The sequence below is a fragment of the Carassius auratus genome, unplaced genomic scaffold, assembly GCF_003368295.1.
Source record: "Carassius auratus strain Wakin unplaced genomic scaffold, ASM336829v1 scaf_tig00014789, whole genome shotgun sequence".
Lineage (NCBI taxonomy): Eukaryota > Metazoa > Chordata > Actinopteri > Cypriniformes > Cyprinidae > Carassius > Carassius auratus.
Genome location: NW_020524526.1, coordinates 236,395 through 249,093, shown reverse-complemented (window position 1 = coordinate 249,093; position 12,699 = coordinate 236,395). Strand labels below are relative to the sequence as shown.

Genomic DNA, 12,699 nt, shown 5'->3' with positions numbered 1-12,699 from the left:
AGACAATAGAGAAAAATCCAAAAAAAACAGAAACACCATCGAGGGAAAAGCCTGGGAAACAGGAAACTAGGACGTGCTTGTTAAGGTAGCTAGGCTAAACAGTACTCTGCGCCAAATGGTGGCATGAGACTGATTTATATATTGTATTTTATTGATAGCAGGTGTGTGATTGGTTTCAGGTGAGCTTGTGATTAGAGCAATGGAGCATGGGAAATGTAGTCCAGGGTGATGTGTAACAGTCAGTGTAGTGTGAAAGTCCATATGAAGAGCGGGTGACCTGTTTATAGACCGGATCATGACATGAGAGCTCATAGATGGATACTGACACCTCCGAAGGTTCTGCAGCAGTTGGTGCAACCTCTGAAGGTTCCACAGTAGTAACAGTCTCCTTGACGGCAAACAACAGGCTGAGAGAACATCGCTGGGCGCCACCACCATACAAGGAGCTGAAGCAACACACAACAAAGCATAGTCCATAAACTGGCAAAGTGGTGAACGCGGACCCTCGCCTCTGAGCTAGACCTCAGTGGCTGATTAATGCCATAGCAAAAAAAAAAAACTCTATCAACAAACAGTCTAGTTAATCAGAGTAATAGGCAATGGCTATATACTCCTAAATATAGTTCTCCAGCAAACGTGGACCTTGTTTAAGATCTAATAATATATGTGCCGTGTCCATACCTGGTAATGTTCCTCTGAAAAGCTGCTGTATCTTTGTGTGGCAGAGTATTCTGTAACGTGGGACCAGAAGTTTATAGACCGGATCATGACAGCAGGAGACCAGAGTCCGTATTTCGGAATGGATGTCAGTGAAGGAGGCTTCTCTACACTGAATAAATAGCTTTTGTGAGGAAACAAATAAACCAACAACCTGTTTGCTAATCTTTAACATATTTTACATTAAACAATATTTAAATTTTTATTCCAATTATATGCAGATTTACCTTGGTAAAAAAATATTTTTTAATAGAAGGCAGTAAGAAATGTTGCAACAGGTAGAACTCATTTATGGCATTACTACCAGCAAGTGTTTTGATAATAAATAAATAACAAACAGTAAATTTTGCTGAAAAACATAAAACATGGAACAGTTTTGCTGTGACTGACGTTACTGGCAACTTTCAGCTTTAATGTTGAAGGAAAGACAAATGTTAACTGACAGTAATATCCAGTGATGCAAACTAAATTTTTTCTCAATTATTGCTCTTTTGAACTTAAAATATGGTAACATTTACGCAGGGGTGGATTTAATGATTTGAGGGCCCCAGGAGAAATATAGAAATGGGGCCCTATACATTTGCACGCATTTATCTACAGATCAACTTTGAGGTTTCTTGAGGTAGAAATGCTTGCTGCTGCACAATGGTGCCACATAGTTTTTCATGTTAATTGATTTTTCTCATGTTGTGGACCATGAAATAGCAATTGATTTACAGGTTTTAAATCATGAAATACATTATGAAAGTCAGAACTAAAATTTATTGTAGTTCTTTCTATTTGTAGTTGTTGTTCTGAATTGTCCTTAAAAGCAACATGGATTGTGGTGGCTTTTGGACTTCTATTGTCATATACTATTTATGAAGAGATGCACATTGTTTAAAGTTTTGGCTCCCTCTAGTGTCACTGACTTGAAGTCACCATGTTTAACAACTCCAGACTTGACAAGCAGAGACATGGTTCGTTTTAAGAATTAGTCAAATAATTACTGTGTAAGTCCAAAAATTGTTGGGCTAAATACATCAGTGAACGACTTTTGAAGACAGAACTCACTCAGGTCTTCACAGACATTTTCAACTTTTCACTATGTCAGGCTGTTACCCCCACATTCTTTAAAGATACCACCATCATTCCAGTCCTGAAGAAGCTGTCTCCACCCTGCTTCCATGACTTCCATCCAGTTGCACTATACTCCCATTCTCATGAAGTGATTCTAACGGCTAGTCATGCATCACATCAAGTCTGCCCTCCCCCCCTCCCTGGATCCCTTCCAGTTTGCATAACAGTCTGACCGCTCAAACCGATTGCGCCATCGCCACTGCCCTCCACTCAGCACTCAAACATCTAGACAAAAAAGACTCATACGTCAGAATGCTGTTCATAGACTTCAGTTCAGCATTCAACAGAATCATCCCTCAACAGCTCATCCACAAACTGGTACAACTGAGGCTCAACAATTGGCAGCAACACATCCAGCACCATCACACTGAACACTGGGGTCCCCCAAGGATGTGTGCTGAGCCCCCTCCTCTTCTCTCTGCTGACCCACAACTGCACACCGTCACACAACTCCAACCTCTTTATTAATTTTGTGGATGACATGACTGTGGTGGGTCTCATTAGCAACAGAGATGAGACAAACTACAGGAGCGAGGTGAGCCGCCTGGCCAATGTTGGAGTGACAACAATCTCTCTCTGAACATGGAAAAGTAGAAGGAGATTGTTGTTGAATTCAGGAGAGTGCACACTCAGCATGCTCCTCTGACACCAATGGTGCGACTGTGGAGAGGGTGAGCAGCACCAAGTTCCTGGGTGTGCACATCACAGAGGACCTCTCCTGGACCGACAAAACCTCAGCATTGGCCAAGAAAGCACAGCAGCGTTTTAACTTCCTCTGAGTCCCGCCCCCATCATGTACACCTTCTACAGAGGCACCATCCTGACTAGCTGCATCACTGTGTGGCATGGCGCCTGCAACACATCCTTCCGGAAGATGCACACACAGCCATTACACAGTTTCTTTAATCTGCTGCCATCAGGGAGGAAGCTCTGAAGACTGAATGACAGCTTTATTCATCAGGCTGTCACTGACCTGAACTTCCCTTGACCTTGCCCCTCCCCTCTTTTTCCCCATGCCCCACTGAACTCTGAACCTCAGCCCCCCTGCAAATCATGTTTTACTGTTAATGTTATCTGGTTGCACAAAGGGTCTGAGAGTAATGCAATTTCAATACTCTGTACTGTACATGTTGAAGAATTGACAATAAAGCAGACTTGACTTTTTTAGATACTTTTTGTCATGGCAAAATATTTTTTTTTGTTTTTTTGTATTGCTGTTTTAGTTTAATACATGAATGTAGAAAAAGATAACACAGGTTTTGTTTGCATTGCATTACTACTTTACCTGTGAGACTAGATCAGCATTAGTATGTCAAGATCAGTTGGGCACACATCGCAGAAAACATTATTTAAAACACTTTTTCTTTTTCTATACCAAAAAAGTGCCGTAGAAATACAACTTTTTCTGATTAGCTCAGAGCTAACATGTAAAATACAGTGGAAAATGTCCAGTATTAGTTGCACAGACATGTCCTGTCTGACAAGCTAAACAAGTAACGGCAGACAAGTAACTGCTTGTCAGTTAGGGTTGGAATAAAATGGGCGCCAGACTTTCAGGATCTAATCTGTGAAAAAGAATGTCTATATAATAACTGAAGACAGTGAACTGTTTAAATTCCCATTCATCTCAAAGGCAGAAGCAGTCAAACTAGATGTGGGGTTCATGGGCACTCCTGGGAACAACATGTGAGCCAATGCTGTAAATGTCATCTGAACAATCATTCTGGAGAAGCAGGAAAGAAAAATCTTTACAATTTTAATTTGCTGATGGCACAACAACAACACAGAAGGTTCAAAATATTTTATTAGAATGTGTAGAAAAACTTATGAATTCATACTTCATATGAATCTGACTTTCATCTGCTTACAAGTGCAGGTACAATAATACAAAGTTGATTTTAATACAAATGTATAATCTAAGAATCTAAAATATAAAAAAATAATGTAGAAAAGGTTTACAAAATAGTGTACAAATATATATACATATATATATATATATATACACACACACACTATGGAGCTGATACAAAAAAAAAAAGATGTTTTGTTAAGACTTCAGTGTCTACTGAGAATGTTTAACAGAGTATAAGAGAAAGATTCCCGTAACGTGTATGAACATGTCTTGTCTAACAGGTAAACAGCTGAATGCAGAACAAGTAACAGCATGCTGGAAGGCCAAAGGTAGATTAAATTGGCGTCAAACACTGAAGTTCCTAAGTAACATTAGGTATAAACCATTAAATAGTATCTATGAGATTTTAGGGATGAGTGGTCAGTTATACTGAGTTAGTCAGACGAGCAGAGGTTGTGCAGAAATATTTTATTGCTGAATGCCAACTGACCAGTCATTGTCAAATATTCTAGAGAAATGAATAATACATAAACAGGATGTTAATCGATCTTGAAAGTGATAAAATACTGATGAAACTGAAACACTAGTCTTCAATCACTTCCATTCAGAACTGTGAAGCATTTGTCACTCTCTGAAATCTGCACTTAAAGATGCACTTTGAGATCATTGAACCTGATATACTTGAAAATGACTTTTCATGCAAGTGCCACATTAGTCACCGAAATGCAAATACACTGATCCTTTCATTTTACATTAACACTCGAGTATATGATGTGGTGTTCTTCATCAGGTTTCTGAAAGAAAACAAAACACAAACGTTAGGAAATAAAACTAAAACAACAACAAAATTGTGTATGTGTACATGTATATAAGTAGTGTTTGTGTGTATACATCAATATCAACAGTCTGGTGATGTTCTTGTAATACTTCTTGACTATAAACACTATACATCGGCTCAAGGACAACGGTTGAACACAAAGACAATTACAAGCAAAGGACATGAGAGCAAAAGCCTGGTGTTTTATTTGATTGTTTTAAATAACTTTTTTAAATACTGGCAAGTAAGAGCTTTGCTTCTGGATTTTGAAGGACATTTTAGCTATTTCGCATTTTTTAAAAACACTGTTGTAGAGCTGAAAGGAAATCACTGCTTTCCTTCATTTAATTCAGCTGCCATTGAATAATCAGGGTTTATAATGAATGCTTTTGTGATTTGATGACTGTGCATCACTGTTTGTGCGTGTTACAGATGCCTGTGGCTTTACAGAGAAATAATCATAATATTCAGAAAAGTGTCAACCTCAATCCTTTCTAAACTGTTCTAGCTCTGAGAAATGAGAACATTTTCGGGTATAATGTGCTTTCTCAACTCGATAGTGCATAGTGCCTATCATGTAAAACTTTGGCCTAAGCAGAAAAAAAACAAGCATGAGCAGGAATTGAGCTAAAAATAAGTGTTTTAAATTGCTTGAAGGGCAACATAATGCACAGACAAATAAGTACAACACTGACATCAGCACAGAATGGCACATTTTCTGCTTCGTCTTCACGTGTGTAAGCGCATGTGTTTCTCTCAGCGCTTGTGGTTTCTGCAGACAGATTCACTGCACACTGCAATACTGTGTCTTACCGTACTGTGAGCACTACGCGCACAGAATCTTGTTTCGGCATAAAGTACCTCTTCCTCACAAGTCTGGACTGTTTTAATGATAATGTTACATTTTTCAATTAAGTCTTAAATGGTGTTTAAAAACAGATATTGTGGCACATCTTTTAAAATCTTGATTTTGTCTCAGAATCCTCATAATGTGATGAAAAGAGTAATACTTGCCTTCTGGACATGCCTTTTTGTACAAGTATATCACCCCTCCAAGTACAACCACGATCAGAACTATCACTATAACTGATATTACCACCATCTGTGACTGCTGAATGAGCTCTGTAATGAACAACAGAACAATAATAATTACCAGTCAAGACATTGTTACCATAGCTCTCAATCTAACTTAACATGTCTTGGAAAAGCTTGAAGAATATATTTAATCACTAATTATAATCACTAATATCACCACAGACGTACCTGGACATGTGTGACAGAGATGAGTGATGTCCAGATGTGTGGTCTGGTTGCTGATGGTATTGTTGATCACACATCTGTAGGAATCATCCAGACACTCAATCTCCAGAGGTAGAGAGAGACTGATGCTGAGATCAGACACACTGATGCTGGACAATAAACTGTTTCCTTTGTACCAGGAGAGAGTCACAGCACTCACATTCAACACTGAACACAGCAGTAAACATCTGGACACTGATGAACGTTTAGATGAAGATGAAGATGATGATGAAGAACAGTTTGAAGTGTCTCTGGTGATGACAGGAGAGGGAAGAGGAGCTGGAAATATAGAGAATAAAAGGAAAAACAAATGTTACTTAATTTACTGTAAATGATGACAAAATTGAAGAAGTGGTATTCTGTGTTTGGAATCCATTCTGACGGCACCCATTTACTGCAGAGAATCAACTTGTGAGAAAGCAACGTAATGCTTAATTTCTTAAAATCTCATTCAATGAAAAACAAATCATATACATCTTAAACAGCCTGAGAGAAAGTAGATTTCCTGTAAATGTTGAACAATTTTTTTAAGTAATACGGCATTGTGGCTTTTTATAATGTGATTAGCTTTGATAATATTCTGAATACAGCACAACCTCTTATACTTCATTAGATAAAGAGATGTTCATCTTAAAGAACAGTTCTTCTAATAATTTAATATTACTTTAATTTATTGATATTATTAAATGCAATATTACTCACCATAGACAGCAACAGAAAAGCTCTTGTATGTGACTCCAGCAGCTTTGATGATTGTTAGTTTATAAAGTCCAGAGTGTTCAGATCTGATGTTTCTGATGGTCAGAGATCCAGTCTGATTGTCCATCTGGAGTCTGTCTCCAAATATCAGAGTATTATCATCTATATAGATGTTCTGTCTGTGGATTTCAGCAATACGAGTGTATGAATTGTTAATGTTAAACATCCACAGTATCTGATCATTTCTCTGTACTTCAGAGACACCAGAGTTAAGAGAGACAGAATCTCCTTCAGTCACTGACACTGACTTCACTTCATCTGTATCACCAATAACAACTGAAACACACAACAATATTTTTATTCATATATTTCTCCAATAAAACAACAACAACAACAACAACAAGCGCACTGAAAAGGACTTGTTCACCAACTCAGAATGAGTCGGTTGTTTATGTCTTTAGACAGGATGTTTTCCAGATGTTGAACAGGCTATTCAAAATACCGAAATATATATTGTGTGAAAAGATAAAAACGGCAACTTTGGGAATGAAACACTATTTAATAAAAAATGTATCACTTACCATGGGAGAACCAAATCCATAGGCAGAGGGAAAAAGTTTTATGATTCATATTCACAGTTCCCAAAATATCCGATCGATAAACTCATGTTTCAGTAGACCGAGTTTGCGCGTCCGCTTTTTTCAAAGTCGAATAGGCCTATTAAAAGAAACCTAATACATTTAAAACAAAAACGACCATTACGAGGAATACAGTTAACGGTGCTATCAATAGCCTATTATAACTTTTATATTAGTATCGTTTTCGCTTGAAATTTTCAAGATGAGATACAAAAAGAAAAGCCCATGAAGATTAAGAGTTGAGATTACGATGTGCGTTGGACTGTTACTGTACGTCGATTAAAATATATCCTGAAGGTTGTGGTACATCCATCCATTTTAAAAACGCACGATATTTTTAAGTGAAGAAAAAAGTAGTCAACAGAATCCAAAACGCTAAATTTTGATTTCAGTTTCCATACTTCCAGATTTGGGTTAGCATACTTCGTCTGGATAAACTCCACCCCAGTAGGGTCCCCCTCCTTTTACTTCAGTGAGGAGCTCAAGATGGACAGTAAACTAAGCGTGGATTGTCTTTACAGTAGCTATATGAACATTAGAGGAAGTTCAGCTCTTTCACTGACACAAACAGGATGAAGACTTTGAGCAGAAACTGTGTTGAGGTGCAGATTTTTTTTTATTTTTGCAGGAATGTATTTATTTTGCTCAGCTTGTGGTTTGCATATCCTCTCCCAGTTTAGGCTACTCCTTCCTGCCATTTTCCTCTCAGCAAAAAATAAAAGAAATCCCTGCTGCTCCGAATAACTAAATTAAATAAAAGCCTCTTTTTAGTCTGCTCTAATGAGTATGAAACCTCAAAGCTGCTGAGTAAATCAAAGAGTCTGTTCTGTTAACCGGTGATTTAGATTGAAAAGATCAATAAATGTTTTTATGACAAAATATATGGTTTACAACAGCACATTCACTCTTAAGCAGAAGAGTCAATTAAAATCAATAAAGATGTCGGTCAGGGCACAAAAATGACATAACATTAGATACTGAATAGTTAATGCAGTTTCATTTCTATACTCAGTTCACACTATCTAGAGATGTTGTGACACTTTGGTTTTGGCTGGCCACTATTTCCTGTATCTTCTTATGATGAAGGAAGTGTTTATGATAAATGTACATTTGTATGAATAACATTCATGCACTATTTCTGTGTTTAACAAAAGATATTTAAATGGCACATTAAAATACATTTTTGAACACCATACTCAAGGTTCAGTGTTTTACTGCCAAATGATTTGCACAAGGGAATCTGCATACTTGAATCGTGTCTCATGGGAAATACAGAACAACAGTTTTCTACATTTATTCACAATTAACTCATTGTTACTCATGACCCGAGGTCAAGGTCAGCCATCTTCCTCAATGCATACTTATATTTCCTCTGAGCAACTAATTCAGTCAAGCTTTTTTGTCAATTGAATTTCTATTCAATAGACCACTATTTGTTTTTACAGCATCTATTGGCAGCTTCTGGTAAAAGTTCATCAGAACATCTTATTATATTTTAATTTAGACATCTCTGATTAAGTATGTTGTTTTAAAGTATTGCTATGACACATTTGCCTTTTTTTTTTGTCTGCAGTGCTGTTTTAGAGGCCTTGGTTTCATATGTAGCCTTTCGCCCACAGTGTTTCCAGAGCACGTTCTGCACCCCTTCTGCATCTCATATCTCCAATAATAGACACCCGTACCACATCTGACCAAAGACCACAGCGCGTCTCATCTTGAGCAGAGCAGGTAATGGGTCACAGTGCAGCTGGCATTTGTTAAGTGCAAAAAAAACAAGATGTTTGTGCAGGTCTGCTTGGATGCAGAACACAAATGTGAACAGAAATAAGAAACACTTTGTAGTAAAAGACAGATTATGTTGATGATTATTATTATTATTTTTAAATATGCATTTACATTTATTGTTTTATACCCTTTTTTTTTTTTCTGCAACACAACAAAGTAGTCAAATTATGCAAAATTTTATTTCCCATTGATTTTTGAAATACAACAAACTATATATCACTCAAAACCTCCTCCTTCCTGGAAAAACGTCGAGGCTTTGTTCGGATTTTCTACAGTACAAATAACAGCTCAGAGCAATGCATCGACCTTCACTGCAGAAGAGCGGAAACACATCTGATGTTTTGTTTTGCTTCTCAGCAACAAGCAGCTGCAAGGTGGGACGATGGTCACCCTGCATGACATCTGGAATTAACATCAGGGGACTGTTATTCTCCTGCAACTACACCCAACATCTGCTCTACATAAAGTTAAACTGCAGCATGAAAACTATTTGTTAAGGCAGTGAAGGAAACCCGAGACCATTAGGGGATGTTCATACTGGGCTTGTCTCAGTCAGCAGGGATTTAACTGTTATTCTGTTATTCTAAGTATGCAGTAGTGTGGATGTGTTTGATAATTGCAGAAGAGGCCGATTTTATATATATATATATATATATATAATGATGGGGTGCTGCGCCAGATGACCACCTTTGAAGATGGTTCTTCAAAGTAGCCACCTTTTGCTTTGATTACTGCTTTGCACACTCTTGGCATTTTCTTGATGAGCTTCAAGAGGTGGTCACCTGAAATGGTGATCCAACAGTCTTGAAGGAGTTCCCCGAGAGATGCTTAGCACTTGTTGGCCCTTTTGCCTTCTGTCTGCGGTCCAGCTCACCCCTTAACCATCTGGATTGGGTTCAGGTCCGGTGACTATGTAGGCCAGGTCATCTGGCCCAGCACCCCATCACTCTCCTTCTTGGTCAAATAGCCCTTGATGCCTTCAGTGTGACTCTACAATTTTCATAGTCATCAAAATAAAGAAAACTCCTTGATTGAGAAGGTGTGTCCAAACTTTTGGCCTGTACTGTATATATATATATATATATATATATATATATATATATATTTTTTTTTTTACATATTATGCTTTAAATGCTGTCTATAGCCCCTCCTGTAGGTGATGTCTGTTTAATATGAACTCTAAATATTACACGGATACACAAGAGGAAATTTGTTTTATTACAGCAAAGTTAAAAAAGTAAGAGACTGTTGCAAATCTGTTTAGGTCAGCAATACAAGTGTTTCAATACACTACAATAACAGTCTAGATTCAATATAATATTTTGTAATATAACATTCAGTGTATAATACAAAAGCTAAATTAATTCAATAACTCATACACAAACTCTGGGCCTAATGATCTCTTGAGATGCCTTTTTGATTTTATTGTGTCTTGATAGTTCACAGCTGTCTCGGTTCTGCCCACATCCAGCAATGATTTCTGTTTTAGAGACAGAAAAAAACATTTATATTGCAAACTAATCAATAATCATCTGGACTGTAAAAATAGGGTATATGAAGGGGTTATTCTTATGAGGCGTTCTATTCCGTTAATAAAAAAAAAAAAAAAAAACATGCAGCATAACTAATGTGATCTTATTCCCGAACTAATGATTCATATTAGCTGGTTCTTTTCAGTGAATCATAATCATTAAACAGAATCACATACGATCATATTTAAAGTAAGTAAAAAAAAGAAAGAAAGAAAGAAAGAAAGAAAGAAAGAGAATGAGTCGTAGTAAATGAGATGAACTGTTCACTGACCCGAGGCAGATCTCTCATCTGAAGGCAGTAGATGATCTGAGTGTATTCTGACATGCTTCGCTTTTCTATGATTGCCGGATCTACAAACACAAATCAGTTTCCATCATTTATTATGACTATAGTTAAAAAATAAAGCAATATGTGTTACTTTGCCATTTCCTTTGACAACACTCAGGATGTACTGCTTCTAGTGGATCATGATGGCACAACAATATACAAAGATTTTGTCCCAGACAGTTTTATATTATTTAATGCGTAAAGTAATACTTGCCTTCTGAACATGCTTGTTTGCATTTCTTGTTGTACAAGTATATCACCCCTCCAACTACAACCAAAAGCAGTACTATCACTATAACTGATATTACCACTGACTGTGAGTGCGGAGTGAGTTCTGCAATGAACAACAGAACAATAATAATTATCAGTCAAGACATTATTACCATAGCTCTCAATCTAACTTAACATGTCTTGGAAAGCTTGAAGAATATATTTAATCACTAATTATAATCACTAATATTACCACTGACGTACCTGGACATGTGTGACAGAATTGACTGATGTCCAGATGTGTGGTCTGGTTTGTGATGGGATTGTTGATCACACAGCTGTAGATGTTGTTCTCCTGATATTCCACCTCCAGAGGTAGAGAGAGACTGATGCTGAGATCAGACACACTGATGCTGGACAATAAACTGTTTCCTTTGTACCAGGAGAGAGTCACAGCACTCACATTCACAACTGAACACAACAGTGAACAATTAGACACTGATGAACGTTTAGATGATGATGAAGATGATGATGAAGATGATGAAGAACAGTTTGAAGTGTCTCTGGTGATGACAGGAGAGGGAAGAGGAGCTGGAAATATAGAGAATAAATAGAAATACAAATGTTGCTTAATCTAAATGGGCACAAAATTGAAGAAGTTGTATTCTGTGTTTGGAATCTCTTTCTTTCTGACGGCACCCATTTACTGCAGAGAATCAACTTGTGGGAAAGTAACGTAATGCTTCATTTGTTAACATCTCTTCCAATGAAAAACAAACCACATCTTAAACAGTCTGAGAGAAATTAGATTTCCAGGAAATGTTCATTTTTGAGTGAACTATTTCTTTAACATTTTTTATAAATATATGTTTTAAGCAATAAGGCACTGTGGCTGTTTATAATGTGATTAGTCTTGATAATATTATGAATACAGCAAACCTCTTATACTTCATTAGATAAAGAGATATTCATCTTAAAGAACAATTCTTCTGAAAATGTAACATTACCTTAATTGCTTGATATTATTAAATGTAATATTACTCACCATAGACAGCAACAGAAAAACTCTTGTATGTGACTCCAGCAGCTTTGATGATTGTTAGTTTATAAAGTCCAGAGTGTTCAGATCTGATGTTTCTGATGGTCAGAGATCCAGTTTGACTGTCCAACTGGAGTCTGTCTCCAAATATCAGAGTATTATCTTTTATATTAATGTTCTGTCTGTAGATTTCAGCAATACGAGTGTCTGAATTGTTAATGTTAAACATCCACAGTATCAGATCATCTCTCTGTACTTCAGAGACACCAGAGTTAAGAGAGACAGAATCTCCTTCAGTCACTGACACTGACTTCACTTCATCTGTATCACCAATAACAACTGAAACACACAACAATATTGTTTTATTGTGAGTTGTTTTTTTTCCAGATGTTAAACATATTCAAATACCGAAATATTGTTATTGTGTGGAAATATAAAAACGGCAACTTTTGGGAATTAACCACTATTTAATAATAATAATAATAATAATAATAATAATAATAATAATAATAATAATAAAAATAATAATAATAATAATAATAAAACATATCACTTACCATGTGAGAACCAAATCCATAGGCAGAGGAAAAAATATTTATGAATCATATTCACAGTTTCCTAAATATCCAATCAATAAAATATATATCAATAAAGATTTAGAAGA

General features: G+C 36.6%; 2 protein-coding genes across 2 annotated transcripts; both read right to left on the bottom strand.

Moving 5' to 3' along the window:
* Positions 1-4,397: 4,397 nt before the first annotated feature.
* Positions 4,398-12,679, bottom strand: LOC113074476 (signaling lymphocytic activation molecule-like). Its single transcript, XM_026247316.1, has 6 exons — positions 12,593-12,679; positions 12,042-12,374; positions 11,261-11,587; positions 11,001-11,120; positions 5,319-5,386; positions 4,398-4,482 (listed from the first exon to the last, which is right to left on the bottom strand). The coding sequence occupies exons 1-6, from the start codon at positions 12,639-12,641 to the stop codon at positions 4,432-4,434; spliced, it is 948 nt and encodes a 315-aa protein (XP_026103101.1). The 5' UTR covers positions 12,642-12,679; the 3' UTR covers positions 4,398-4,431.
* LOC113074477 (uncharacterized) lies at positions 5,380-7,176 on the bottom strand. The gene is made up of 4 exons (XM_026247317.1): positions 7,085-7,176; positions 6,507-6,839; positions 5,769-6,083; positions 5,380-5,627 (listed from the first exon to the last, which is right to left on the bottom strand). The coding sequence occupies exons 1-4, from the start codon at positions 7,131-7,133 to the stop codon at positions 5,413-5,415; spliced, it is 912 nt and encodes a 303-aa protein (XP_026103102.1). The 5' UTR covers positions 7,134-7,176; the 3' UTR covers positions 5,380-5,412.
* Positions 12,680-12,699: the final 20 nt, after the last annotated feature.

What these genes read in the sequence shown, in the direction of transcription:
- LOC113074476 (XM_026247316.1), bottom strand. Translation starts at nt 12,641, where the DNA reads ATGATTCATAAATATTTTTTCCTCTGCCTATGGATTTGGTTCTCACAT. An exon ending in ATGGATTTGGTTCTCACATG is followed by an intron (nt 12,375 to 12,592) that starts GTAAGTGATATG and finishes TGTGTGTTTCAG; the next exon opens with TTGTTATTGGTGATACAGAT. An exon ending in TTTTTCTGTTGCTGTCTATG is followed by an intron (nt 11,588 to 12,041) that starts GTGAGTAATATT and finishes CTATATTTCCAG; the next exon opens with CTCCTCTTCCCTCTCCTGTC.
- LOC113074477 (XM_026247317.1), bottom strand. Translation starts at nt 7,133, where the DNA reads ATGAATCATAAAACTTTTTCCCTCTGCCTATGGATTTGGTTCTCCCAT. An exon ending in CTTTTCTGTTGCTGTCTATG is followed by an intron (nt 6,084 to 6,506) that starts GTGAGTAATATT and finishes CTATATTTCCAG; the next exon opens with CTCCTCTTCCCTCTCCTGTC. An exon ending in TCTCTGTCACACATGTCCAG is followed by an intron (nt 5,628 to 5,768) that starts GTACGTCTGTGG and finishes TGTTCATTACAG; the next exon opens with AGCTCATTCAGCAGTCACAG.